Here is a 27,097-nt window from a genome sequence, read left to right on the forward strand (position 1 = left end):
GCGTGGACTAATGAAATGACGCCCATAAATATTGCACAGTATCAAAATGTAGCATATACCGAATAAAACTGAAAAGCCTTGTAGATCTTCATTAAATTCTTGGTTCGTTTGATGATATAGAATCTTTTCAGTCTACAATTTGATTCGAAAGACCGAGTAATTAGAAATAAAATGTCGCACATTGCTTCATAAGTATGTTTCTCTTGTAGATTAGCAAATTGTATTTCTCTTATACAACAAACGATGGAGATATCCAAAATATCTTCATTACCTGTTCTCCAATTCTGAAAATCGCCTTACCTCTCGAAGAGTAATATCAGACTGAGCATCATCCGAATAAAGGAGGAGGATTTCAAAAGAACTGACACAAAGGCGTATAGATTAAACAAAAATATTTAATTCCGCGTTACGTGGTAGGTACTGGCCGCTTGGGTTCACCGCTTACACTCTATTATGTACAAAACGAGAAGAAAGAAAGAAATACAGTGTCGAAACACGGAAGAAGAAGAAGAAGATATTCGCCGATAGAAGAGAGAAAACATCGATCAAAGAAGAAAGGTAGAAACAACCGAAAGGAAAGAATCGAGAGAGAGAAACCGAACGTACGTTCGCCTGTCAACGCCAGCCGAGAGGTCGCGCACCAAGCGGAAGTACAAGAAAGCATTAATCCGATTCGTGGACGGAATCCCCTGTCCCCCCATTCTCGCGTATTTACAAGACGCATGATTGTTTTATACATCGACGATGATGTCACGCTTCTCTCTCGCTCGTTCACTGGCCTCTCTCTTCGGCGACGGGCTCGCGGGACATGCGTGTAACGCGCGTCCCGCTCCGCGTCGCCCCGCAAACGCTTGTTCGACTATACAAAACAAAAAAAAAAAAAAGAAAAACAGAGGAAAGGAAGAACAAAAATACAGAGAGAACAAAATGATGATGTCGCACGTCTCGCAGAGGCAATACCCGCGATAAACGGATACATCCCCGAGTACATATTACATATACATAAAGAATATCTGTATATAAATATATTATATTAAGGCACTCAACTACTGGCCGGTACATCCGCGAGACTCTCCGGGGATTTCTTTATACAGGACTTACTGTACTCGTCCGGTCCGTGTACGTACACGGACGCGTCGTGGGGAAATAAAAAAGAAACCTCTATAACGTGTCCGTGGAGCCAAAAAGGTTAATTGAAATTAGGCGATTCGCTTGCTCCTATAGGCCGCTAACCGTAAATAAATTAATCTCGAGGTCTCGGATCGCTTCGACGGACAGCTATGTACAGATTTGAACACATTTTCGTTCGCCGGGCACCTCCACCGCGACCCGCCATATCCTTCCGTACTCCGATCATGTTACGATCCACCATCGTCAGTCCCATTGATCTTCTTCATCCCTCTAATCTCTTCCGAAAGAGACTTGTCATCTATCCTGCATCAGTCCAGCTTCTTCCAAGAAGCTTCTGCGGCACTCAACGGTGCTTCAAAACTTGGGACCAGCCCGTCTAGGGCTTGCCAGGTCGCCAGAACCCTCACAGCGACAGAGGCAACTCCGTTGGCCTCTTCACACCCAGCGTCAGGTCCAACGGTTTGCTCTTGGTGGTGGCCTCCTCCTTGGCTGGACTATCTCGATCGCAGTCGTTGTCGTTCGATCTGTTGTCCTCCTCGGACGACTGGCTAGGTCTAGGGGAGCTTCTGCTGGACCTGACGCTGAGGTCGATGGGTTCGTCCTGCTCGACCGCTAGACCACCCGGACTCGGGCTGACTAGCAGCAGGTCGCCTCCTCTAGGCGAGTGCTGGGACGCTGCTGGCGTGACCAAACCTGGCGGCGGGTAGACCAGGCCTAGACTCTGATGAGGATGGTAACCGGTCGTCAGTGTCACCGTAGCGTTGATCTTCCTCGCTGGGAAGTCCCTTTCCGAAAGTGTCGGAGACGCAGCGCTGGCTTTGAAGTAGCTGAGCGCTGAGTTACTCCTGGACTCGGTGTCCTGGCCGTCTCCACCGTCTACCGACGACGCGCCGCTGTCGCTAGGTGTATCCGCCGATCTCTTGTACGTCGGTAGGAACGGCCGGAACACGTCTGACGGGCTGGAAGGCACGCAGACCTCCTTTTGAGCAAAGTTCATGGGGAACATCGGCGACGCCGAGTGCTGTTGTTGCTGTTTGAAGAAGGGTGGAGGCGTAGTGTCTCTCGGAGGTGTGCTGGGTGGCTGCTGAGGATTGCTGACTCTCTCGCGCTCCTTCTGCCAAGCCAGCAGGCGCAGTTGGTTCTGGAGAGCCACATCGTCGGGGTGAGGTGACTTGTTGCCCCTTTCGCGCTCTTGCTTCAGCATCGCCACGTGCAGCAGGTGCGACTGGAGGGCTAGGTCCTCTTGACTAGGTGACGCGCGGTCCTTCCCGTCCTTGTAGACTCCGCTCGTTTGCTGTCCGGGTGTCTGCGGCAGGAAACCAGGCAAGAAGCCCGGGCCAAACGGTGATCCCGCGCCAGGCGTCACGTTTACGCTCTGGTTCCCGTTGGTTTGCTCCTGTAGGAGGCAGTGGATCTTGAACCAATTCGAGCGGCGGCCGTAACGCGAGCCCGACTTCGACATCCCGACCATCAGGCACTTGCGCAACCGGCAAGCCTTGCACGCGGTGCGGTTCTTCTTGTTGATCACGCACACGCCGCCGTTCTTGCATTCCGAGATGCTGCTCAGGTTGTTGTAGGTACGGCCGAAGAACGACTGTAATCAGAAAATACCGGATTGGTGAGTTCCGAGTCGGGGATGAAGATTGGGGCTGATGAATTTTCGGAATTTACGCGGAGAATTTCATGGAACGAGAGTTTTCCGCCGAGCATTCACGCGGGTGGCCTTTCCATCGCAGAATGACGATTGTTTATTGGGCATAAAATTTATAGAGACTCTTCGGTTCTTTTTCCGTTTCTTTTGCTTTTCATCTCGTTTAGACTCCGCGCAGCGCGATCGAAGAAAATTCTATCGCATCGAGCGGCGCGGCCGGCGATCGTTTAGACCGATGATTTATCGCCTTGCTAATCAAGTTTTTCATGGAGCACGGGATCTTATCATTCGACGCATAGCGAGTGATTTCTTTTGACCGCCGCTAATAGACTAACCGAACACGCTCCTTCGGAAGCTCGGGTGCCGTTTATGACCTCCAATCGCGTCGCGTTTATTAATGGCTACCGCTGCCGTGCAACCGAGGCCACGGCCTGGCGAGATTATGATAATGTCGTCTTCATTTTAGTTAATTGGAATCCGGGGAAATCCGGTGTTTCCCTTCGGGAAATTTCACGCTTCGAGTGCCTCGCGCGCTTCGTCGCGAATATACGAGTGTCGTGGTTCTTGCCTGCGTTAAAATGTTCGCATTTTTTAGAAACTGTCTCTATTTCTGTTTTCCTGAATTGCATTATTACGATAATTGATTTCACAAGCGAACAATGAGTTTCAATGAAAATCGAAACGTTTCAAGTTGGTTTTTCAGTGATTGTTACTAATTAATGTTTCGAGCCTGACTTCGAGGCTTTAATTTGATCGCAAACGAGGCGAGAGGTTTACTAATTTAATTGTATTATGTTTGACACACTTGTAGACGATTCAAGAAGTAAAATATGTAGTACAGTTGGAACGTGTTCGAGTAAGGCTCTCCCGATTTTTAAGTCGTTTTTCCGAACGGTAAAAAGTCTCGCCTGGAGCGGTTCTACCGATGATAATACATTTCCACCGTAGATCAACAGCACGGCGAGTTATTGCCACGAATTTTTGCCACGGTCTCTGCGAAAGGCAAGTCATCCCGGTAACTTCCTTACGGGGACAGCGAATGGAAGCAAATAGCGAATCGCGCGGCACAGAATCCGACGTTCTTTTCTTCGGGAATTCTGCCTGGTATACTTGGTGTCGTAAATCAATCGAAAATGAGTATTTTTTCAATGACGCCATAGTACCATTATCGTTCGAAGTACCTAACTTCTGCAAAACATCTTTTATCAAAATTAACTTCAGGGAGCATCCCTCGGTAAATGCGAGAGATCGTCGAACAAAACGACGTATCTATGGTTTTACGACATTGATCGACTATAAAATTAATCAACTACGAATATTATAAAATTCGTCGATCGATTAATTACAAACATTAGCCGTTGAAGGATATCAATTTAAAAAGTTTCGCAAGAGTCGGCAGCCCCAACAATTCGATCATTAAATAACCTTTAAAGTGGCGGACAAAGTAACATGGAAAGAAGCTGCTGAATATAGTTTGTACTTTATGCGTTCCGTAAGACAGCGATGAAAGGGAGAAGTTGGTCGCCGATCTTAGCATCCCCCGAAAAAATAAAACGGTTCCCAAGACGCGGAGGGGTATCGTCGTAAATTAGAACTCGATGCTGGCCGACTTCGAGGAGGTTTTATTGTCGGCCGACAGGCGTCCGACTTTACGAGCGGCCGTGTGCTCAATCTCGTGCGCCACCCTTGCCACCCCCGCATCGTTGCCTCTTATTCTAGGCATGCTAATTCTCGTGACGTGCGTAACATTAACCTCTGACGTTTAATCCGGTTGAAAACGCGGTCCGCAAGCCTTTGCGTCGGACCCTTTGCGGCGCACCAGCGGTCCTAGACGTGTATACAGGGTGTCGTTTAACCAATGGTCTAAGAATTAGATGATTCTACTTGAAAAACAATTAAACATGAATCCACTTTTTCTCGAGGCATTCCGTTCTTCAAAATAATAAATTAAATTATTTTTGATAATATAATCAATCAGTACATCGCTTGTTTCGAGTGTCTGATCTTGACTCGCTACTTCTACTTATCGCAAGGTGGGTATAACGAGAGTAAAGAGAGAGTAAAGTTAAAAGTATATGGTATTTTTAATATATTTGATAAGATGAATACATATTCATTTAAATATGTGTAGAATGTTCGTGTCCCCGAGAAGAATAGATCGAAATAAGCGCAAGCAGTCTTGAGCATGAGCCGCGTCGAATGCAGGAACATGTTAACACAGAAACAAAACCCGCGAACCATACACAGCGCGCCCATATTTCATCGCGCACCGGAAACGCTCGGATTCTGGGCTTCACCTGACGCATCCACGTGGGCGGCCCGATAACGGTCCGAACCACCGAAAGCTCGGTTAGCGGTACGCGGTACTCTAAATGGGAGCGACGAATCATCCGGTGGGTATGCTCGAACAATTGGCTGGTGGCCGACATTTCAGTCCCGGTGATATTCAAAAATCATCTGTCTTGACTGCAGATGCGATGGAGCGTGCTGTAAGTAGGTTCGAGCCTAATTATGCAATGAACATCAATAATTATTGCATACACTTTGTTGCATTCAGTGCATACAAAGCATACTCATTTCTACTTCACACGAATACAGTGTTTTTAATACAATTACAATCAAAATTATAAATTAGATTTCCAAAACTACTTACACAGATTACACATACATCATAAATAATTTCACGTTTACAACAATCAATAAATATTTTCCTACTCCACTCTAACCTCCCTCAATCCCATCAGTCCCACTAAAAGCATCAAACAATCTGAAGAGTCCCTCTCAGCAATTAGAGTATCCAAGTTCCAAGACTTAAACACCTGTTGTTTATTAATCAAAGCAGCTCAGTAGAACACTGTACCCCAGCCATGTACTTCACCATCCAGCAGGGCAGCTCTGTCGTTGATTAATCGATATCACGGGTAAGGAACGCCGGAAGGTTGACAAACTAGTAATGATCACAGTACACGAAGTCTAACCGTCCGTCCGTCCGTCCGCGAGCGGTACCGGATCGCGGCGCGGTGGCAATCTCTCAGCGGCGATCTTAGATCGGCCGCGGTCGGACGCGCTGGAAACGGCTCCCGTACGCCAGATGATCCCTGGCTGTCACCGCGACTGTGTGAAAGGGGTCACGGTGCCGTCCGTTGTGCACGCGAAAACCGGCACGGCCTCGGGACCGATCGCTTCCGCCTACGAAACGCTCATTGTCCGCGCTTGCAATATGATCTAGTGTACGCCGCGCGTTTCGTGCCTGTCTGCGTGTACGGCGGGCGGTCCGAGAGCGGGACTTTCGCGATATACGGAATTATTATACACGTATACACGACGGGTATATCTGTATACGCGCGGCGCATTATGTGTCGGGGACGGAGGGAAGCAGAGGCGGACAGCGCGCAGTCCGAGAGCGTTCCGTTAGAAAGCGTTTTCTTTTCGCGATCGGAATCGCCGCCGATGGTTTAAATCCCGGCCGGCCGATACCCGGTTTCTGGTTTTATGGAGAAACTCTGCTATGGGACTCGGACGGCGAGAACGGATAGATTGATTATTTTGATTAATGCCTCAATGGGAGATCACGAGACGCAGATAGCTGCGGTTGGAAAAGTCCCCAACAGTTTTGCGTCTGCGGGTGTTGAACTGTGAACCTGAATTTCACTCGAACTTGTTTGGACTCGGCGAACGAGAGTTGAATAGCGAGAGAGGTTTAATTGTGCTTGAACGGAAATGGGAGTTTCATGAGAATTTCTGTTGGAGGGGTAGCTGCTGCGGGTGATTCCGATGCGCGGCGAGAGAGAGCTTCTGGTGACTTCGATGCGTGGTAAGAGGTGTCTTTCGGTGACTTCGGTGCGTGGTAAAAGGTGCTGCGGAATTCTGATACGTGATGGTTGAAAGGAATGAATGTAATATTTTTAACTTGGAAATAATATATTAACTTCTTTTTTAATACAGTCGAGAGTAATATAAAATTAAACTTTTCTTTAAATTTTACAAGCTTTCTCTTTATCCAAATAAGTTTTTAAAGCTTCCTGAAGCTCTCGTAAGTTTGTAAATATAAAGACGTAGCCTTGAATTTCATTGCAAATGTTTAATATATAAATAAAATGAGATTATTCTTTCGAAACCTCAAAACTTCCACCCATAAGTCCACTTCTGACATTTTCGATCCGACAATTTACCACTTTCTTCCCTCAAATAATTAAACAATCTCGAAGTTCAGATTCGCGCAAAACGTGAGTGAAACGCTTTCGAGGTATCGGAAAGCAGCGCAGAATCGCGCTCGGGCGATTGCGTCGCCGAGTCGGTCAGCTGTGCGTATCTTGACCGTAGACAGAAAACAAGGTGGACAACGGGATCCGCGATGATTGCGTAAGAGCGTGCGAGCGCGTGTCCGCGCGCTGCTTTTCAAGTTTTTGCCGGTCCACGGGTCCGGTCGCGAATCACGTACCGGCAGCCGCCGCGAATCAAACTCGCCGCGCGCGCCGTCGCAGAAAATTCTCCCGTGAAGGCGGTTGAAACGCGCGCCATTTAGGGGCCGGCCGGCTGCGACAAATCCGTCATGGACGCCGGAGATTATCACAAATCAGCCGGCATCCCCGGAATCCCGGACTGATTTGCAACGCCATATAAAACGGCACCCGGGGAAATCGGTTGTCCGTGATCGTGAAGCGGCAATCGCCGCGGGAAAGTTTGACAAATTGTCGACGGCCTGCACAAGAACACGTCGTGCCGTAGCCGGCACAACAAAAAACCGCTCGTGAAAATTCATACGGGCCTCGTTCCATTATTTTATTCCTGCGTTCGCGCGCGTTGTCTTGGCGTTTTCATTAACTCGGCAATTTTTAGGCGACGCGGGGCCTTGAATTCTAATGGGCATTCTTGACGCGTGAATGCAACGTATTCGATGCTCTCCTTTAGATTGAACGAAGACGCAAAGGCGCAAAGATGCTGAGAAAGTTCGTGTAATTATGGGAAACGTAGAAAATTTGTATTTCGGGAGTAATATTAAATTCGGATAAATGTTTTTAATTCTATGCGATATAATTTGCGAAGAAACTCGAGTATAATACTTTCGACAATGCGTGTGAAACCCAAGGAATCTTCATTAAATTTCAACGATGTTTCCTTGAAAAGATGACCAAGAGTATGTCTTGATTTAACAACCTCCTGCGTCAGGATATAAATTTGGAAGCCAGCGTAAGATACTTCATCTGGGTATGTTATCGAGCAGCGTGTCATCGGCTTAATTTGGTTCGAGGAAAGTCGGTCCAATTTGGGAAGGAAAAAATAATCGAAATAAATGTTGACAGCGGCGATAAATTTCTCGTTCACGGGGTCGCAGCGCCGAACACGGTCATTTCTTCGACCCGGCGTCGGGAATGCGATTGCCGCGGCGTTCGCCAAGCCCGCGTTGCGGGAACAATTTCCTCGTCGAAAGACGGAGAAAGACGGAGTGCGAGAGAGACAGAGCGAGAGAGAGGGGGGTAGGAGGAGGAAAGGAAAAAAACCTGATCGCGCCGATAGTTTCCCGCACGTGACAGGAATTCGAGGCGCGGGCAATCGGCGCTGTCTCAAGCGAGCTGAAACCGATTGTAAATGGTCAAAGCGAGCGTCGGCCGCGCGCGCTTCGTTCCGGGAACGCTTTGTCGCGAGGAAATTCGACGGACGACGGACGATTTACGATTTTTCGTCGATTCCGCGAACCGCAACCTTTGTCCGCGCGCGACATCGCGACTAGGCCCGACTAAGTGAACCCGCAAACAAGAGCTCCGCGGCCGACAGACGCGGATGACGTTGCGAGTTAACGCGATTAGAGGGGACAACCGCCTCGAGGTTGAAATAATTTTCACCCGTGACAATCGCGGACCGCGTGGAACCGCCGATCCGCACGTGCGGAACAATGGGAGCCGCGTGTCGACGTTTGGTACACGCCTCGCGAACCGGATTACGTAAAACTGAGGCTTCCTGAGATTCCGGAAAACGCGATCGGTAGTTCTTCGAGTCATACATTGCTTCTACATTCTGAATCAAAAGAACTATAAAATAACTATAAAGTTCGACCAAAGAAATAAGTTTCAAAGATCTTTCCTATTAGAAAATTCAAATATCTAAGAAAGCAATTAATCTTCCATTTTATCGCGACGCTGATTTTCATTGAACTTTGGAAAATCTCTATGTACGTTCCACTCACTTTCAATCTGTATTTTGTTAAATGCAATGCTCGTTTAAATATGAAAATTCAGGAAAGTAATGACGAATTTAACTTTCATTATTAAAGCATCTCGAAGGAAAATTAAGATGATCGAATTAAATCGCCGGAATAATTAACTCTAAGTCGGCTGCGCGGCACGCAACGCACGAGTTTGACACACAATGTTACTCAGGACCGTACCGTGGACTTCCACCGGCTAAGCTGGACGGGTCATTTCACATTCCCACGTCCTTAATATAGATTCTTGATACGCGAGCGAGTAAGAGGCGCGCGGAACAAGGACGCGAGAGCTAAATGAAAAGGACGAGGATACGGGGAAGACCGTGCTGAGAGAGAAGGAGGCCAGGCGAGAGAATAAACGAAAATAGATGGATAAAGGCCGCGACTTTAGAGAAAGACGTCGCCGCGACGCGTTACGTGGGTGCGACAGTGAGGGCACTGGTCTCACAGGTGTCTCGGCCGGCTCTATGGAAGCAGCTTGAACGGGAGAACGAGACTGTGCTCACTATTTTTAAAGAGACAATAGGTCATGCGTGAAAAATTGAGCTTCCTGCTGATGAAAGAGGTAATATATTAACAGCATTCAAAGTATTTACAAAGAGGACAGAACAAATTTGATAATTCTGAGCCCCACTTGTGCCTTGACTTATGACGCTCTTAACCTCTACTGACGTTTCCATTGTATACGGTTTTCGAAAAAGATATTTAGTTGTACGTTAAATGAAAGTAATTTCAATTAAATGTGAATCTATACGGATTGAAGCGAATGAAATGTTTTAATAGAAATAGTACTTGAGAACGTTGTTTGTATTTATATAAACAACAATACCTCAATGGGCAGGCTTTTCCTTCCACCGAATAAATATAGATAAATTGTTGGTCAAGAAGGTACATTGGATCACTAATTCATCAAACTCAAAACGGAAGAATTGAAACCTTTCATAGAAGTTAATATCCCAGTGATTTCAATGCTTGGAAGTAGTAACGCCCCGGAGATTTCAACGCGCGGCAGTAGTGCCATCACTCACAGTCAAGACCCTAATGCTTAAAATCATTTTAACAGTTAATATACTTAACACTGAAACGTTACCCTACATTTTCCAACTGTTTCGCCGCGATCACATATATTTCAAATTACTCTTGCCTCTTTTCTCACGTGAATGATCCTTCAATGTTCTCCGCGAATAAAAATCACTCTACCACATAATCTACGAAGATATCCTTACATAACCCTATTCTCTTCTTTTTATGCATTCACAGAACTCTTGATGTCTTCGATCATTAGGGAAACCCAGGAGCACCCTGTATCAACTAAACGCTTCTCCGAGTGCACAATGTCGACTACAAAACCGGTTGCCGATGCGTCAACCTGCGTTAACCACTAACTTCCCCGGCATCGTACAATAGTCTAGATCGACGGATTAAGCAGAACAGATTCTAAACTCATTTCTCGATTCATAATACTAGTATTTTCTACATATTCCTGCGTCCCAAATAGAACACAACCAAAATCAAGTTTAACCCGATTCACTGTTCCATTCTTAAATAACATTTCCTTCATTAATCTTCTTCGACTTAATCTCATTGTCAGTCTGTCCAGGACAACTTGAATTTCTGAATATTATAAAAAACTGATTTACATACGCGCTCCAATCGGAAAAACATCTATGCATTTGAAATAGTATATTGACAGAAGAACATGTAAGATATATATCTTCAGGAAACACTCCGATTATTATTCATATTCCTTTAGCGGGAATTTTTAAACTTCTTCCTCCTAATTATACAATCTGGAGCACCGTGCGTTCGACGGAACGCGTGACGAGTCGACGCGGCGTGACCCTGATTCGCGGCGCGATTCAGCTTCGACGATGTTCGCGGAACGCGCGTCATCATCCTCGTTCCAGCGAATCCCCGCTCGCGCGGTCCGCTCGCGTTTCCTTCCTCCCGTGACTTTCCCATCGCTGGGGATGACTCGACTAGCGCGGCTCGATCTGAATTCCGTGTCCTGGCACTACGTGGTACCAGCGACTCCGCTCGGTAATAATCGGTCACGCCGGTTTTCGTGACGCGCGCCGGGAAATCATTTTCCGCGCGTCCCCCGCCACGATGCGGCAACAGGGCCGGAGCGGTGTGAATCGCTAACGAGCCGTTCCACGTAATGACTTATCTAGATCTCCGGCTATTTCTAGCTGTCGCTCGCGGCCGCCGCCGCCGCCGCCGCTGCCGCCGTAGCACGTTCCAGTCTCGCGATTTTATTCCGCTTTTCTCGATCGGGCCTCCGCGCTCCACTGGCCACGCGGTATGATCGATATTCACACGATTCGATACTCTCCTTGCCTATGGGAGTTCCTTTTTCCGCGTGCCCGGCTCGGCGAAGAATTATTCTAGACGCGGCCACTTTGGATAAATGTTATTCACCCGTTGAGGTCGAGTGAGTAATACCGTTTTCGAGCTTCGACGTGTAAAATCGAAAGCTGCGAAAGGATAATTTGATTGTTCAAATGGAAACCGGTAAGAGGTTTTCTTGGTTCTTAGTGTTGAGACTTCGATGTGGAATTTAGGTTCTTGAGGAAAAAGGTTTCGGGAGTTTGGATAATTCTCGTTTGTCGAACAATTTATTTTGTGATTATTGAAATAAATGCTTCTTAGAGAAATTACCGAAGACATTGGTTTAGTAATACAGAGAACGATTAAACGAATTGAAATATCGGTAGATGTGTTGTTAAAGTTTCTGTGAAAAGAATTAGAATAAATCAATTTGACTGCTAAATAAGTTGAGTGTCGATGATGATGAGATTTGTGGGTTACGAAGGAAGAGGAACGATGAAAATTTGCGGGAAATGGAAAGGAATAGAGTTTCGGTAGACATCTAGCGGAGAGCGCGAGAGTCGGTGTTATAGTTCGCTCGGGTCACTACCCTTTCGAAATGGAAAGTACGTGTTGTTGGTGGAAAGATGATTTCTGCGATTCCACGCCGGCTACCAGGGAACATTTGGCCGCGATCCAAGGGAACTCTGCTGAAACGGGATCGCTGAAAACCGACTCACAGTGACGTCATGCCGCCGCGGAGACCTTGGCTGATGCGCGGTCTGCATGCCGAACGCGGTAGCCACTCTCGTTTTCGTTTCGATTTTTAACCGGTGTTACGCGCTCTCCTCGTTCATCGCGATTCTTTTGTTCGGTCGAACGGCGTTAGAGATCTGATACACGTTACGGCGTACAGACTTGTCTGAAGAAATATTTTAGCCAAATTAACTGGTATGTGTCATGAATTTAAAAAGTAAAAAATTGGAAATCTTTTTATTAGAATTTAACACTGACAACTCGTGTTATACCATTTATAGATATAGATTTATTTGCAATTATAATACAACAAGACAAAATATCTTAAAATGAGATTCAGAGCGACGTGAAAAAGCGTCATCGGCAGCGAACGCGTTAAAATGCTACCAGTGGTCGATGTGATAGCAAATCATTGCCTACAGGCAAAACAATTTTTAGTTTCAGAGGCAGATGAGTCTATTTATAAAAATTAATGTGGCAAATAAACAGTTATATACTCGTGCTGCCATTCCCATTGTATTTGAGAAGCAAGTGGTCTTAATTGAAAGCAACGGCTGTTTAGTAAAATCGAATTAGCTTTCGAAACATTGAAATCTCCACAGAAGACAATAAGAACCGGTTAACATATTCGAAATACCCTGGCTGGTAATAGATTTTTAATTACAAACGAACGGGCTGCGGAGAATCATTGCTTCCATGGAGTTCATTGGTGGTCTCCGAGTGTCGCGCGGTTTTTAATGCAGTGTCATTCGAGTTCGCGCGGTTTAACGCACTTTTATGACGCGGGATGCTTCCATGTTCTACGTACGCCGCCGATTGAATTGCAGATCGCGCGAGGACAGCTCCTAACTGCGGGAACAATGAACGACGGTCATTGTATGCTGATTCTCCATCGCGATTTTGTAAGTTCGTTTCTCCGGCGCTACGTGCGGGGAAATGATGTTCGACGCTCGGTGAAATCGATTCTTGTTTTCGCCCTCCTCGGAAATGACGCGACTTTCGTCACAATTTGTTAATTGCTTACACGAAAGGAAACTTCATAATCTAGGCGAGGACGTCCTCTCTGGAAAATTAGTTCCATAGGAACTTCTCTGCTATAAACTCTCGCAATCATTATCTCATACGATAAGCTACGAAACAGCAATACCAAAAAAGAACTTTCGTTGAACAATGTTTCAAAGAACATTAAAACTGATTTTCTATTCTTCCACTTCGGGAAGCTTTTCGCAAGATAAGGGTCCATAAGTTTAATTTCACATAATATATTCTATGATCATCAAACCCTGTTACTTCCCTCAATTTCCAATGCAACAAAGAAATACCAGATAAATTTAAACTAATCTAAACCCTTCCAGATCATTGACATTTCACGCATCTTCAGAACTCCTTATCCAATTTCTTAACACCCACAAATCGTAAAGAATACGAAATACCTCGGAAACCTGTCTGAAGATCATCCGACCAGATTCCCAACACTTTCACGACGCGAGACAGCCAGGGTTCTCGAAAAATCGGTTGCTCGCGTACTGCCACTAACACCGTAACCAAATATTTTCGAGTGTGGCCGTTTCGCAGCGGCGTCGGTTCCCGATCAGGAAGTCATCGATCTTCGCGCGGCGAGACGAGCCCGTGTTTCAGTCGGCGTACCCGCAAGCTCGCATCCTCCGCTTGCGTCTTGACTGGCGCGGTTTATGGCCGCGGACAAGATCGTACGTCAGCGACTTTTTCCAACGGCCCGATATGGTCGGCGGTGAATTTGTCTGCGGCCGAGCTATTTGCTTACATTAGTCGGCCGCGATCCGCGACGCGGAGGAGCCGTTCAGTCTATCTCGGGCTACGTGTCCCGCGGATCCTTCCTCGGATAGCCTAGCTTGCCCGGGATTGATGCACGGGAGAGGATTCACGCTAAGGGAAGATACGAACCCGACGATTGACGCGATCCACGCCAAATGTATACGCTAACGGCTGGAAGTTTGGATGTATCGTGGGTAGAAGTACGGAAGATTTAGCTTCTCGACTTCGACGGGAGGATTTTGAAGGAAAATTATTCCTACAGAAATATTTCACTTTATATTCTTATACTTTACGAAGCAATCGATACGATCTTCATTGTTGAGGTTTGGAAATACGTCAGAATATCTGAAAATCTAATGTGTCATATTATTAAATTGAATAAACAATCGAAGTACAATTATCAATCTATTTTCTTGGTTTATGATCAGTAACAGTAACACTATATATAATTATACGGAACTTTATTAGGTTAAATATTCGAATATCTTCCCAGCCTCAGTTAATCAACCAGTTAACTCATCTGCTCTCCCGACTAATCTCTCCAATCTCCATACACCATCCACTGCCTCCGACGATTAATAACAAGTATAGGAAAAAAGACCCTGGGAACCCGCAGAATTCTCGGAAACAACAAGATGCTCCGTCTTTCCAGGAACATCGTCCAAAGTTTCATTGAACGGTGCATTTACACGGTAGCTTTTTTCCACGGGGAAAGGGTACGGGGCAGCAGACGGCACGTGAGAAAAGCGCCGAACAAGAAGAGACGGTCGAATCGATCGGCGGATACTGAAGAATTATTTCCAAAGGTTGGTTATCGGGCTACGAGAAAATGCTGCCGGTCGGACGAGGGGCCGCGGCTGGAAAAGTTATGGTCGGACAGCGACCGCTCGCCGTGTGTCTGCGTGTGTACGTGCGTTTCACTCTTAACCTCTTCCTCCCTCCCGGCGCAATCGGTTGGTCGAATCTATCCGCGGTGTGAGACCGATTCAATTGGATACAATCGGCCGACGTAACCGATGATCACGATGTTACGGAGTTTCTATTGCCAAAGCCGGGTACAGGGGAAACTCGCGGAAAAGTCACCCCGAAAATGGCTAGACAGCGGCCGGGCCGAAGAAAAAAGAACTGACAGAGAGGAGGATCGAGCGTGATCGATCGCACGGTACCGGTGATTTATTCGTTGCGTGCGCCGGGGAAATGTCTAGCCGCGCGGATGTCGCCGCGCAAAGGCCGCGCATACCATTAGCTACCGCGAGATGGATTTAATTGCTCGATCATATTCAAAAGAGAGGTGGGGGGGGAGCCGGGGTCGGAGAGGGGGCGATAGGAGGGGATGTAACCGGGAAAATGTCGAACGATCGATGAAGCCGGGTTTCGCAAGCAGTCAATAAATTGTTCGTCGGCTGCCACCGATTGTTTATCGAATCGCTACCGAACTGTTGCCTAATCGACGCGTAATCTGCGATCGCCGGCCTACGTTCTCCATTATGTCCCGTCGGATGAAAAAATCGGGACGGATCAAATTTCTTGATTGAACGGACGGGAGAATAATGGTATAAAATATTCCCTCTTCGCGGCTATAAAACAAACATGAATATTATTGAAAAGATCTATTGGCGAGTGTGTCGTTGCTACCTCATGAATTCCCCGGGGTTCCGTTCGGTTATATTGAATACACTTTATTGCACTTTCATTAGCCTGTAATATATTTAGCCTGCGCGTTAGAGCGCGCTCGCTTCGCGTGATCACCGTGGCATAAAACTCAAATTTAATGTCTGAATGACTTCGACAGATACTTGAGACTATTGCCGGTAGACGTACGGCTTGTCCCGGGTCCTTTTATTTCTCACAGTTATAATTCGATGCTTTCTAATCCGCGATATTCGATTCTCCGATGCTCGGCAATCATAATTCTACTACATAATAATATTCACTATTATATTAACCGTTACGTCAATGATAAATATCAATAACCATATCGAGGATATTAAGAAACGGAAGAACAGTGTTCATTTCTTCCATCCACCATACGCAAATGATAATCCCGTAATATTCAATTCTCTAGTACCCGATATTAACAGTTCTACTACTCAAGAATATTCACTATTCCGTCGACAGTCATATTAATAACGAATATTAATAATCACATGAAAAATACAAATAAAAAACAATATTCATTTCTCCAATTCGCAAATCATAATTCCGTCTATATTAACAATAACAACGATAAGTCCCCTAAGCGACTTTCACTCTTCGCGGAGACCGCTCCGGCGAGGCAAGACACGACGCGGCGGCACGGCGCGGTGCGGCGCGCTAATTTTCAAGAATCGAGAGATGCAGAAGCGGACGATAATGTGTCGCGATACGGGCAGTCGGTACCGAGAAAACAATACGGGGTTTCCTCGTTACGCGAGAGGCACCGGGCACGAGGCGCGCGAGCGTTTCTTCAGCGACCTTACTCAATCCGAAAGATCATCCGCGATGCACGCCACCGTGCCCGTGTCTCATGCGGCGCGTCTCCATGGGATCCGCGGGTCACGTGAATCCGATTCCCGCGTGATAATCTGTTCGACGAACGGCTTTCCACGGCTGTCTGCCGTTCGATATTTCATCCCGGGGCCGGGCTCGCGTGACTAACACGCCGCGCCGCCTCGTTTGCGAACCAGGAACGAGCGACGATTGTCTCGCGGACAGACAGACAGATTTAGCAGACAACGGGCCGCCGACGACGCAGACACCCCGAGAGACGCGACCGCTTATTTACGAGGCTGCCGGGCAGACGGCGACGCGACGCGACGCGCGCCTCTTTCTCGACTTCCGGTGAAAGCTGGACACGAATTTTGAAAGCGGCGAGATGATTTTGTTAGGCATACGTTTGGGAATTTGCGTGGTTGAGGATGTTCGTGGGTTTGTCGCTGCAGCTCTGAGAATGATCAGGTATGTAGAATTGCTTAGACTCTGGATAATGCTCTTAGTTTTCGGTGATACGTTTTTGGGAGATTTGTAGAAGTGATTCGGTACGAAGATATGTAATGAAAACTGTGAGTAGAAGAAATGGTGAGGTATCAATTGTGTAGAATAAATTCTTACGGCTGCCGACTTTTTGTGTTTTGTAAACTAAGAATCCTGGGAATGATGAATATCTTGTTTCGCCAATGAATGTAATTAGATAAGTAATGTATTCAAGTAAGAGTATGCATGAATTGTACGTGTGGAACCTGCGTACAATGGAGGCTCTACTACGATTCGAAATGACCCCGTATTCGACCATATCTGCCATGTCAATCCCAGTCTGTCCGTTTTGCAAGGGTTTAATTTTCTTCCATTGGACAATAGACTATTAGGCTCATAAAGTTCAGACTGTAAGTAGATTGAAGCCATGCATAACACTCTCGGTTGCCCAAGAGTCAATAGAGTCCGGTGACTTCAACGCGTGGTCATGCGTGTTACTGTGATACGTCGAGTCTATCTACTTTAAAACTTCACTGCCAGATGCATTAATGATGCAGTTAATAACTTCGCGAAGATCGAAGTACTACTTTCAACAACGTTATCCAACGTGTGCCTTCGTTTTAAAGCATTTTCCTAAATCTACTGTTTCCAACGAAAGTAACAGTTGTATATAATAGATATATTATTCGAAGAACATTAAAATCATCTGTATAGAATAGAAATACCACTGCAGAATAAAATTAACAATCCAATGCAGAAGTCGATGAGACGACTGAAATATTTGAAAACGATTGTGTAACTATCAAATCAATCTTCAGGAAAGTAGGAGACGCCAAAGAGAACCAAATAGAATCCTCCATTTTCAGAGATGTCGACAGGTCACGCAAACGAGGATAGGTCCACGTGACACGCAATCCCTCGTAAGATATTCAGCGACCGAAATGTCGGGGCGATTTCACGCGCAACTCATTACACCGTGCTTCTGTTCGAGCGGCCAGCGATTTTCGACGCATCTCTCCTTTCAAACACGCCTGGCAATCTCTCGCGTTCGAGAGTGGCCCGCGAGGAGCCCTCTTTTCCAGAGAATTGGATGCGGTCTAGGTGATTCCAAGAGCCGTCGGTTTCACGAGAATTCGCCGGGTTGCGTAAAGTCCGCCTGTGTGTGTCTCTGGGTTTGCGCAAGCCCGATCGTTCTGAAAAGATCGGTCGCGGACGTGAGCTCGAGCGTCACGGTGCCGACGCCGGTTGCGCAGGGCGACGGGGAACCGTCGTCCCATGAATGCTAAACGACGGTCCTCAAGGGCGCGACGTCTGTGGCAAGAGCGACGCGGTCGCTTCGGGCGTGAACTGGGCCATCTCGGCGATCCTTCTCTTTGGACTCTCGTTTGATCGGCTATTAAGTTCAGGTTTCTGATCATTATCGATCATATCACAAAGGAACATACTCAACTACCATTAGACATCTAGATATTTAGAATCGAAGATATTTGGATCAGCCAGTAAAGGATTCTTTAAATTATTATTTGAAAAATTGATGATTCTTTAAGCAAGTTAAGAATATAGTTTGTAGTTTCGTATCATTACTATTATGCTATCATTGATCAATGAAACTGAGGACAGTTTAACGATGAAGTAATTATGCAGAAGAGTAGTATCCGTACTGATCTGATTCTCCTTTCTACAAAATTAGTAAATGAAATTTACTATAAGTTTCAGCGTGCATATCGATAACACAGCGATCCGAACAACACAAGAGAATTTAATAACGTTTCTGTATAGCAGGATTGTTCCGTTACGTGATTCGAGGGAGCTCGCGACCGATCCTAATTCGCGAAACGGCCGTAAATTACGCTCGCGCGTTAAATTATGTCACGGATGTTACGGTTTCAACGGCGGATCTGTTGGAGCGGGTGGACTAGAGCGGGCCGGGCCGGGATCGATAGATCGCGATTTATTGGCTCGTAAAAGGAGCATAAAGCGGACGTCGCGTCGCCGCGATTTGGCCCACATAGGAGCAAGGTGCCGCGTTTCCGCGCTACGTCGGCGTCGGACACCCTTGCCCGCTCGTAAATCGCCGGTTTATACGAGCGACGCCGTTGCGGTTCCGCGGTTTCCTCCCCCTGTGTCACATTTTACGCTTCTCGAGGTTAGACGACGAGGTTAAGCTCGGCTTCCGATGGAAAACAACGGCCGACGGCCATGGGAAGTGTCGTAGAAGAATTTCTCCGGCATTTTTCTTTCATCCGACTGAATTTACATTACCGTTCGAACATGATTTGATCAGTAACAACGCTTGTACCTTAAGGAAACAGAGGAAATGAAAGGCTACGTAGGCTGTCCGTTATAATAGCTCTTCCATCTCTCCTTTTCCGTTGCATAGGTCAACTTTCGATATTGCCTACCACCCAATAGAAGATTACGAGTCACAATAAAACAAACTTTTCAAATACCCTGTAATATAACGAAACTCCCACCAATTCGCCCAAACAAAACATTCGATACCAGAAATAATTTAGGCTTCAACTATATTTCAGCGATAACTTCCCTATCACGCTTTGTGAGAGCCCACTGTTGTGCATAGCGCGGCGTCCTTTGTCGGAAGGCGATATAGAGCGTTCGGAAACTGGGACGCACGTGCAGGAGCGATTCCCGAAATCGGCGCGGCGCGTTCTTTTATCGAGGACCAACAGGACACGTGCGGTGTCCTTCAAGGCGCAAGTGTTTATCTCCGAAAAGGTCACGCCATATAGTTCCTCTGTCGGAAGCCGATACACAACGCCCGAAAAATTGGAACACGCGGAAACAGTGACGCGGAAGGGGAGGTGATCTTCGATCGCCACGCATTCCGAAGTCGATCGTCAGTCGCGTTCCGTCGAAGACCCGCCCGGTCGTTTTAATAAACTAAATAATCACGCAGTATTTTTGTTCGAGAAAAACCTGATCATTCCGAGCTTTCGCTTACAATCTCAACAGAAACCTCACAACTCAACACTAGAACTACCAGGTGGGTCGAAATGACCCATTCCTGATTCCTTTTGTTACAATTACTGAAAAGATGTTTCTGCGAGAAATCCTTAAAGAAGTTGATTTAGTAATACTTATACTGAAATATAAGCGAATTGAATTCTTAATGAAACAGTCAGAAGTTTTATAAAGAAATTTAGCAAAGTCAGTTTAAATGCTCGCTAGTTCCAGTGTTAAAGGTCCAAAAGCCAACGGCAATCCTCGGAACCCCAAATACTTCAATACACAACCAACGAGATCTTCCCACAGATCACCAGCAAACGGGACGCGGTATGTAAGCCGAAAAAAGCGGCGATGCGACCCGTATCCCAATTGACCCAAGCAATCGTCGGTAAGCATCTCGGCGCGGCGATGTCGGCACCGAAACGCCGTCGCGAGATGCACGGCCATCCTCGATTGCCCGGCGAATCGACCTCCGTAGAGAGGCCGCGGCGCACAAGTCGAACGCAAGGTGACACGGAAACTCGGCGGCCGACCCCGCCGCGCGGCCGGGCTCCGCTTCTCGGCTTTTAGTCCGCGGCCGCGCGCACCGCCGTAAACTCGATTATAGAGGCAATCTCCGCGCGATATCTCCGGCCGGTCGGCCCGGCACAATTAGCTCTCTCATAAAGCCCGACGTTAGGCAGGCAATAAGGTGGCGCGTGTTAACACACGCGGAGAATCCGGCGAGCGTATTCCAGCGGCGCTGGTACCTTCCGCCTCCTCTTCCCCTCTTCACCGTCGTCGCACTGCTACCACCCGAGCGTCCCTTGCCCCTTTTTCCGCGGCTTCCTTTCCTATCCGCTCGGCTCGCGATGCCGAGGCGATTCGGTTGGCAACTTCGTCGGCGCGACTCGCTCCTTAACTGCCGCGATTACGTCGCCTAATTGCCGGCCATTTAAATACCGCCGCTGCAAATAGATCCACTGCGATAAACGGAGACCTCGCGGCGCGCACACCGCGTCGGCCGGTGCCGGTGCCGGATGTCGCGGAAAGAACCGATCGGTTGTCTCCGTCCGTCGAACCCGAGCGTTCCTTCGCCGGACATTCCTCTCGCTGATTTTTCTGGAGCCTCTACTTGGTCAGGTGAAATGTCCTCTAGTCGTTTTGGAGGAAGTTTCGTGGCAACTTTTACTTTAGGATTTTTGTCGCTGCCAGTTCGTTGAGCAGAATAGTTTCTGGTAATTCTTGACGCTTGAAGAGGAGACCTAGGTGTTCGATTAGTAGGCAAGCTAAGTGGCTGAACTGTGCACCGGTACTTGATTGAAAGTTTACAAGCAAGTTTCACGATTTTTACCATTGCAATTCGACGGTTGAGTGAATTCGTTGAAAGGAGTATCGCGTGGAAGCTTCTGATAAAGTTTAGAGGCAAGCGTGCCATTACTGGGCTCGCACGTTGCGCGCAGCGGGTAAGTAAATTCTTCGAGGGAAGTGTCTTGCAGCATTCCTCGATAAGCTTCGGATCCGATCCTCGTAACGTTTATTACTCGTCAGAGATTGGAAAACCGGGGAATCGATATTCCCGAGTTACTCCGATGCTGACACGTCGAGCCTCGGTTCTGCAGAACGAGACGTCAGAAACTCCCCGTCGCCGGCTATTTATTTACGTCGGACGGCGAGGCCACCGGTGGCGAGGTTTCGCAAAGCTCGCGCTCGTCGACGATACAATTGCAACGGGCTCGCGGCACGGCGGTTCGTCGAAAGTCAGCGGCGTTTCAGGTTTTGCGTAACCGTCCGCGGCGCGGTTGCCCTCGCGGAATCGTTGGGATTTGCGACGAGTTCGTTGGCAGTTACTGTTTAGCCGCGGCGCGTAACGACGAAAGGGGAACCGATTCCCTCGGCCGGTGGCTCGTATAAAATACAGGACGTGACAGTTCTGTCTATGGGACTCCGTGCTCGATATATATTCCAGCGCGCGAGCGAGACACTCCCAGGCGAGGCCAATAAAGCGCCGCGGCAAAAAACGAACCGGTCGACTAATCTGTCGATCGTGACGGGAAACGGTAATCGACGGTCGCGAAATCGTCCGCCGTTTCTGGAAATCGGCCTAAACGGTCTCCATGGAACGGCCTACCCTTTTTTCCATTCCCCCGTTTCGCTTTCCTTCTCTTTTTCTCCCTGGTCCCGTGCCCATTGTCCCCGTTCGCCGTCACCGCGTCCGCGACGCCGACAAGTGTTCTTGCCGCGGCCGCGGACGCGTGCCCAGACGCGTTGCATAAAGTGCTCCGGTAATCTACATCGATATTCCGCGGCTTCCCACTTCTGACGTAACGGCCCACGGCTGGACGCGTGACAAAATGGCCGATCCCGTACGCTCCGAGAGCGGTTTTCAGGGAATTTATATTGCATTGTTGGACGAGGGTATCGTTGGCACCGCGGAATTTATGCACCCATTATTCTCGAGCAACCGTGATTATAGTATCTAAATCTCGGATATGACAGGCGTAAGGTTGTTCTTGGCGTTTGACACGGGGGAAACTAGATTTTCGAAATGCGGCTCTCGGTTCCTCGAACCAAAGTTTCTTGCGTGGTATTATTAAATTATTGGTATTTGCGGTGCTATGTGTGTTTATGTTGAATTCGAGTTGTAAATATACTGAAATATGGATCTTTAGTTAAATTCAATTCTATTCTAGACTTAGGTTAAATCCTAGTGTGCTAGAATCATTAATAAAGGAATTAGACTTTCAATTCTGCATCATTCTTCGAAACAACTACTGAAGATTATACGTATACTAATAAAACGTACGCGTATTTAAATATTGAAAATCGAAGCAAAATAAGATTTACTTTAAATTAACAATGGCGAATGCATAAAATCTCGCGGTTCTCTTATCAAAGACACTGCTCCGTCCGCATGCTTCGTAGCTCTTCCAGCAGAAACTTCAAGCGCCTTTATCGGATTAAATAAATGCTACAAGCTGTTATCTCCGAACGAACTCAACCGTTTCCAGGCTTCAACCGAGCCTCTCTACTTTTCCGGCACGTGCGCGTTTCTCCATTTCCGACAGGGCTCTCCGCTGCACTTCTAAATCCCGGTGCAACCTAGCGGGGCCGGAAAACCCGACACTTCCATCGGGGCTAAGTGCCTTTTCAGATTCCGCCGCCGGAAGTAGCCCGGATTCCAATCTGAGGCCGTTCGGCGCGAGACAGCCCGACACGAAAGGGTCGCGTGAAAAGCAACCCATCGCCGTTTCGCATTTCGCTTGGCTCGCAACGCGTGTCCCCGATCCATCGTAACTCGCTTCGCCGGCGAAGAAACGCGCAAGGTCCCCGTGAATCACGCTGCACCGCGACGTCATTTGTTTGCCGAAAAATTTAGTCCGCCGAAAAATGTCGGTCGCGCATAATCGCCGCGCGAGAGACAATGGCACCCCTTTGTCGAGCGATTTGCATCGCGACGCGCCGCGAATCCGCGAAATCTCCGACTCCTCGTTTCGCAACTAGTATTGGTACATCCGTTAAAATGCATTTTTACATTTTGCGTATGGAAATTATTAGAATTGTAGAGGTATTTGTGTTTTATACTACTTAAAATTGATGGTCTCGTTTGGATAATACTATAAACGCAGTGGAATCTTGATTTAATATACTTTAGTAGTTATGAGAAGTTACGTATGTATAATTTTTCAAGAATTACTATTCTCAGCAGTGTATTGAATGATCCTAATTTTTTTACGTCTTTCAGGTTTAAAAAGCTTAAGGAAGCTATTATTATGAGAAATATTAACCTGTTTCTGTTTTATTAAGAAAATGATTTCGATTGCATGGGATTTTGATGAGTACTGGTTCAACAGCATTGAATGGTCGGTAGTTCTAACGTGAACGATGGTCCGCGCAACGATCGCAACGGCCCTCGCAAATTGGTGCAACGTGGAAGAGGGGACCGGGCCCGGGTCACGTTAATATTCATACGTCAGGCGCAGCGGGATCCGCAACGCTGGATCTCTTCGATCGGCCTTCGGAGCGACCGTTCCGACTTCTTTCCTCTTTTTTTTTCTTGTTTAGTCCTCTTCGCCACCTAGCGGACTCTGGAATTCGCGCGCTGCTAGAGGAAGAATTGTAAAAGAGGGTGGAGGTCTGGATTCCTATGTCCTAGTGTTAGACCTCTATTTTTAGGACCATGGAACTAGTTTGGGAAAAAGAGGCTGCTTGACTACTTCGAGCGATATTTTGTTTAAGCGTTCGGATTGTTCTGCCAGTCGTATAAATATACTCGATCGATTTATTGCTGGATCTGTTCATTGGAATGTGCAACGACAAAATCAGCTCCAGCGGATATCCTTTCAATTCCTTCGATTTGTCATATATCAATGTTTATTATCCTTAAAACAATACAATTTATAAGCCAACCTACAGAATCCGTTCGCAACATAATAAAATGAGGCTTGACGAACGTATTCATGCAACCACTAAATTATACAATTAATCGTCAATTAAACAAGCTGCTTTCGGCGGCAGCTAAAACCACGTGTTAATTATATTCCCTAACGATGGCGGTAAACCTTGAAGGAGAACCAGGAAGGAAACTAGGTTAATTTGATTTGGTCTACTCCGAGCTGGATCGGAATGAGAAGTGTCGAAGTGAGACTTCGGATTCTAAAATTTTCAATAAGAAATTCAAAAAATTTTCAATCGAGAACGACACCTTGATTGTGTCGTAAAACGAATATATTTCCTTTCGTTATGTACTTCATATTCTTTTAGGCAGGATTGGTAATCATCGAAAGGTGATCAATTACGAAATTGCAATTCATCTGTTACCTAATCTATCTAGTAATCAACTCGAGTAACTATTTCGTCGATATTGAAATTATACACAACAGAGCGTACAAGAATACCAGGAAACACGGGCGCGCTCTCGCGCGCCAAATAAATAATTACACAAATAAATTCCCATTGAATCGACTATCCATTACCAACCAGCGCAATTTTACTCGGTCAAACTACTACCCATTACTCTTATCTTCCACTCATAATCCGAACAAACATTTCCCGGCCGGCCGACCGCGGTTGCCTGGAAAAATCCCCGCATTCCCGATCTGGCACATCGAATTACATCATCCCACGATCGAGCGAGCGTTGCGGGTGATTTTTACGCGAGCGTGTACCGTTACCATAGCGAATGGCTCCTCTCCCGGTTCCCGGGACCTTCTTCCCGCCCCTGATCCGGCATCGATCAAGCCGTACCCCGGCGAGCCACGCGGTCGTAACGCAACAACGCGCGAAATTTCTCATACGAATTGAATGTTTAATTAATGATCGCGGATCGGCCGTGCGCAGCGACGCGACGTTACGGGGGGGAAATAGGGGCAGAGAGCTCGGTGGTATGAAAGACGATACGGCCGGCCACGGGAATTAATATTATCATCCCGGCGTGTAACGTCGCTATCCGCGAGCGTAACTATGTACTCCCCGCGGGCCGGGTGAAGAGAGAGGCGCTCTCTCGCCGGTACGTTGCTCTCACGGGCGAGTTTCGATGTTATCGCGGGATATATAACGGGCGCCATCGGGCCCTGATATCGAGAGCCGCACGAAAGTCCAGAGGTGAGAATTAAAGGCGCTCGACCCGACGACCGATCCCTCATCTCGCACACCGACGCGCACAGATTCACCTGACCACCTCGAAAACCCGCTTTTGACTCCTTCAACGGAACCTTATCGGGTTGGGTCCGCTCGAATATGGTGGCAGGGTATCACTCGAGTCGAGGGTGAAGCTTACGTAACCGACAGGTAATTAAAACGCTGATTCCCCGGGTGTTTCGTGTTCCGGAGAAGATGTGGGAACGTGAACTTCTTGTTCGGTAGGTTGGACACAGCGATTTGATGTTACGAAGCTTGTTTCGAGATTTATGAACATGGCTTCCTTTAATGATTATGCTAACTTCGAATTTAAAGATGTATTTATTACCTTGTTCTCGCGTCGGCTCGATAAAATGACGATTCAATTACAGATTCGAGAATATTCAACCCTCGAAAAGTCAGTGTACCCCTGGTAATTTAAAGCTTGTCAATCTAAGGATCCCTGAGCGACGCAACTTCTCTGAGCCGAGGCAGAAAAGAGAATCGCGGGGCAAAAAAAATCCATGTAAAGACCAGAAATTATCCCAATTATCTCGATCTAACTATTTCCCGAGTCGTAAAACTTTCTATACCCGAGGCGTCCCTCCCTCCATCCTCGGCAACAATTCGCGCAGGTTGAATCGCGTTTGCGGCGAAGCGGTCGCCGCGCTTTCATCGCGATGTCCTTCGACGGTTCGATCGATAAGGACGCAAATAATATTCAATCGGCGGATTCCGCGGGCGCACGTGGCCCCGCGCTTGCAGGCGGGGGGGAGAAGGGAAACGCGTATAGGAGCCCGGCCGACAGAAGAGACGATCCCCGAGTCTCGTTAGGCCGCGTTTAGTTGGCCCGAAGGGTGTTGACCCTTGGCTCTCGTCCTCTCGTCCCACTAATGTGGTGCACCGTGGAATATCGGGTACCGCATACTAAGTGACCCATCCGATAGTAATTGGACCTCATTAAGGCAACAACGGGGCCCCGCGGGCTGTCTCTGTTCGGCGCGCGCGTTCCCGGTTTCCCGGAGAGACCGAGCCACCAGATAACGCGTTTTAGGTAAATTAGACTCTCTCTTTGTGGACTAGGATCGGCACTGAAACCGCTGGAAAATACGGCCGCGCGCACGGCGCACAGATTTATGTCCGTGTAATCTACGGCTGTGCGCCATCGAAGGCAGGCCGCGTCTAAGACCGGATTTTCTATCGTGCGCCGCTCGCACCCTTCGCCTTTCCACGACGTCGCAGCGCCCGTCTGGAATACCTTCGAGATAAGGGACGCCGATGCTCATGAGTTTATTAAGGTCCGGCGTATCTACGCTTCAAGGCGGCCCGTAGTGCCCTTTTTATCTGGGTAATTTAGAATTCGGCCGGGGCTGTTTACGAGTCCCCGTTTCATAGGTGAGTTTCGGGAAACGGAGCCTGGGGGATCTCGTTCTCTGTGACATTGATTTTAATGGATGGAAAGTTGCGTGAAATTCCCCTGAATTTCACTTTGCTTCGAATTCGATTGCTTTAGGAATATTATTCTGGATTGCGAATGTAATAGTCCAGCGAAGAGATAAATCTGTAATAGCCTGTAGTGTCTTCATAAGCGAGCGCAACAATTTTTTCGATTAACGCGCGAACCTCGAGCGAACCCATTTCCGAAGGAGGACGATCCGTGGACAATCGATTCGCCTCGCTCGATTTTTTCCGACCACTTACGCATTCGCATCGGGCGAGATTCTTTCCCATCA

The 27,097-nt window shown here is 47.4% G+C and overlaps 1 protein-coding gene across 1 annotated transcript in view; it reads right to left on the bottom strand.

The window, feature by feature from the left end:
* Positions 1-219: 219 nt before the first annotated feature.
* Positions 220-27,097, bottom strand: part of LOC116426167 (uncharacterized) — a 42,118-nt gene continuing 15,240 nt past the window's right edge. Inside the window, exon 3 of the mRNA XM_031974758.2 lies at positions 220-2,725. Coding sequence (XP_031830618.1) covers positions 1,535-2,725 — 1,191 coding nt within the window. The 3' untranslated portion in view covers positions 220-1,534. The remainder of the gene's footprint in view (positions 2,726-27,097) is intronic.

Source organism: Nomia melanderi, chromosome 12 (genome assembly GCF_051020985.1).
Source record: "Nomia melanderi isolate GNS246 chromosome 12, iyNomMela1, whole genome shotgun sequence".
NCBI classification, from domain to species: Eukaryota; Metazoa; Arthropoda; class Insecta; order Hymenoptera; family Halictidae; genus Nomia; species Nomia melanderi.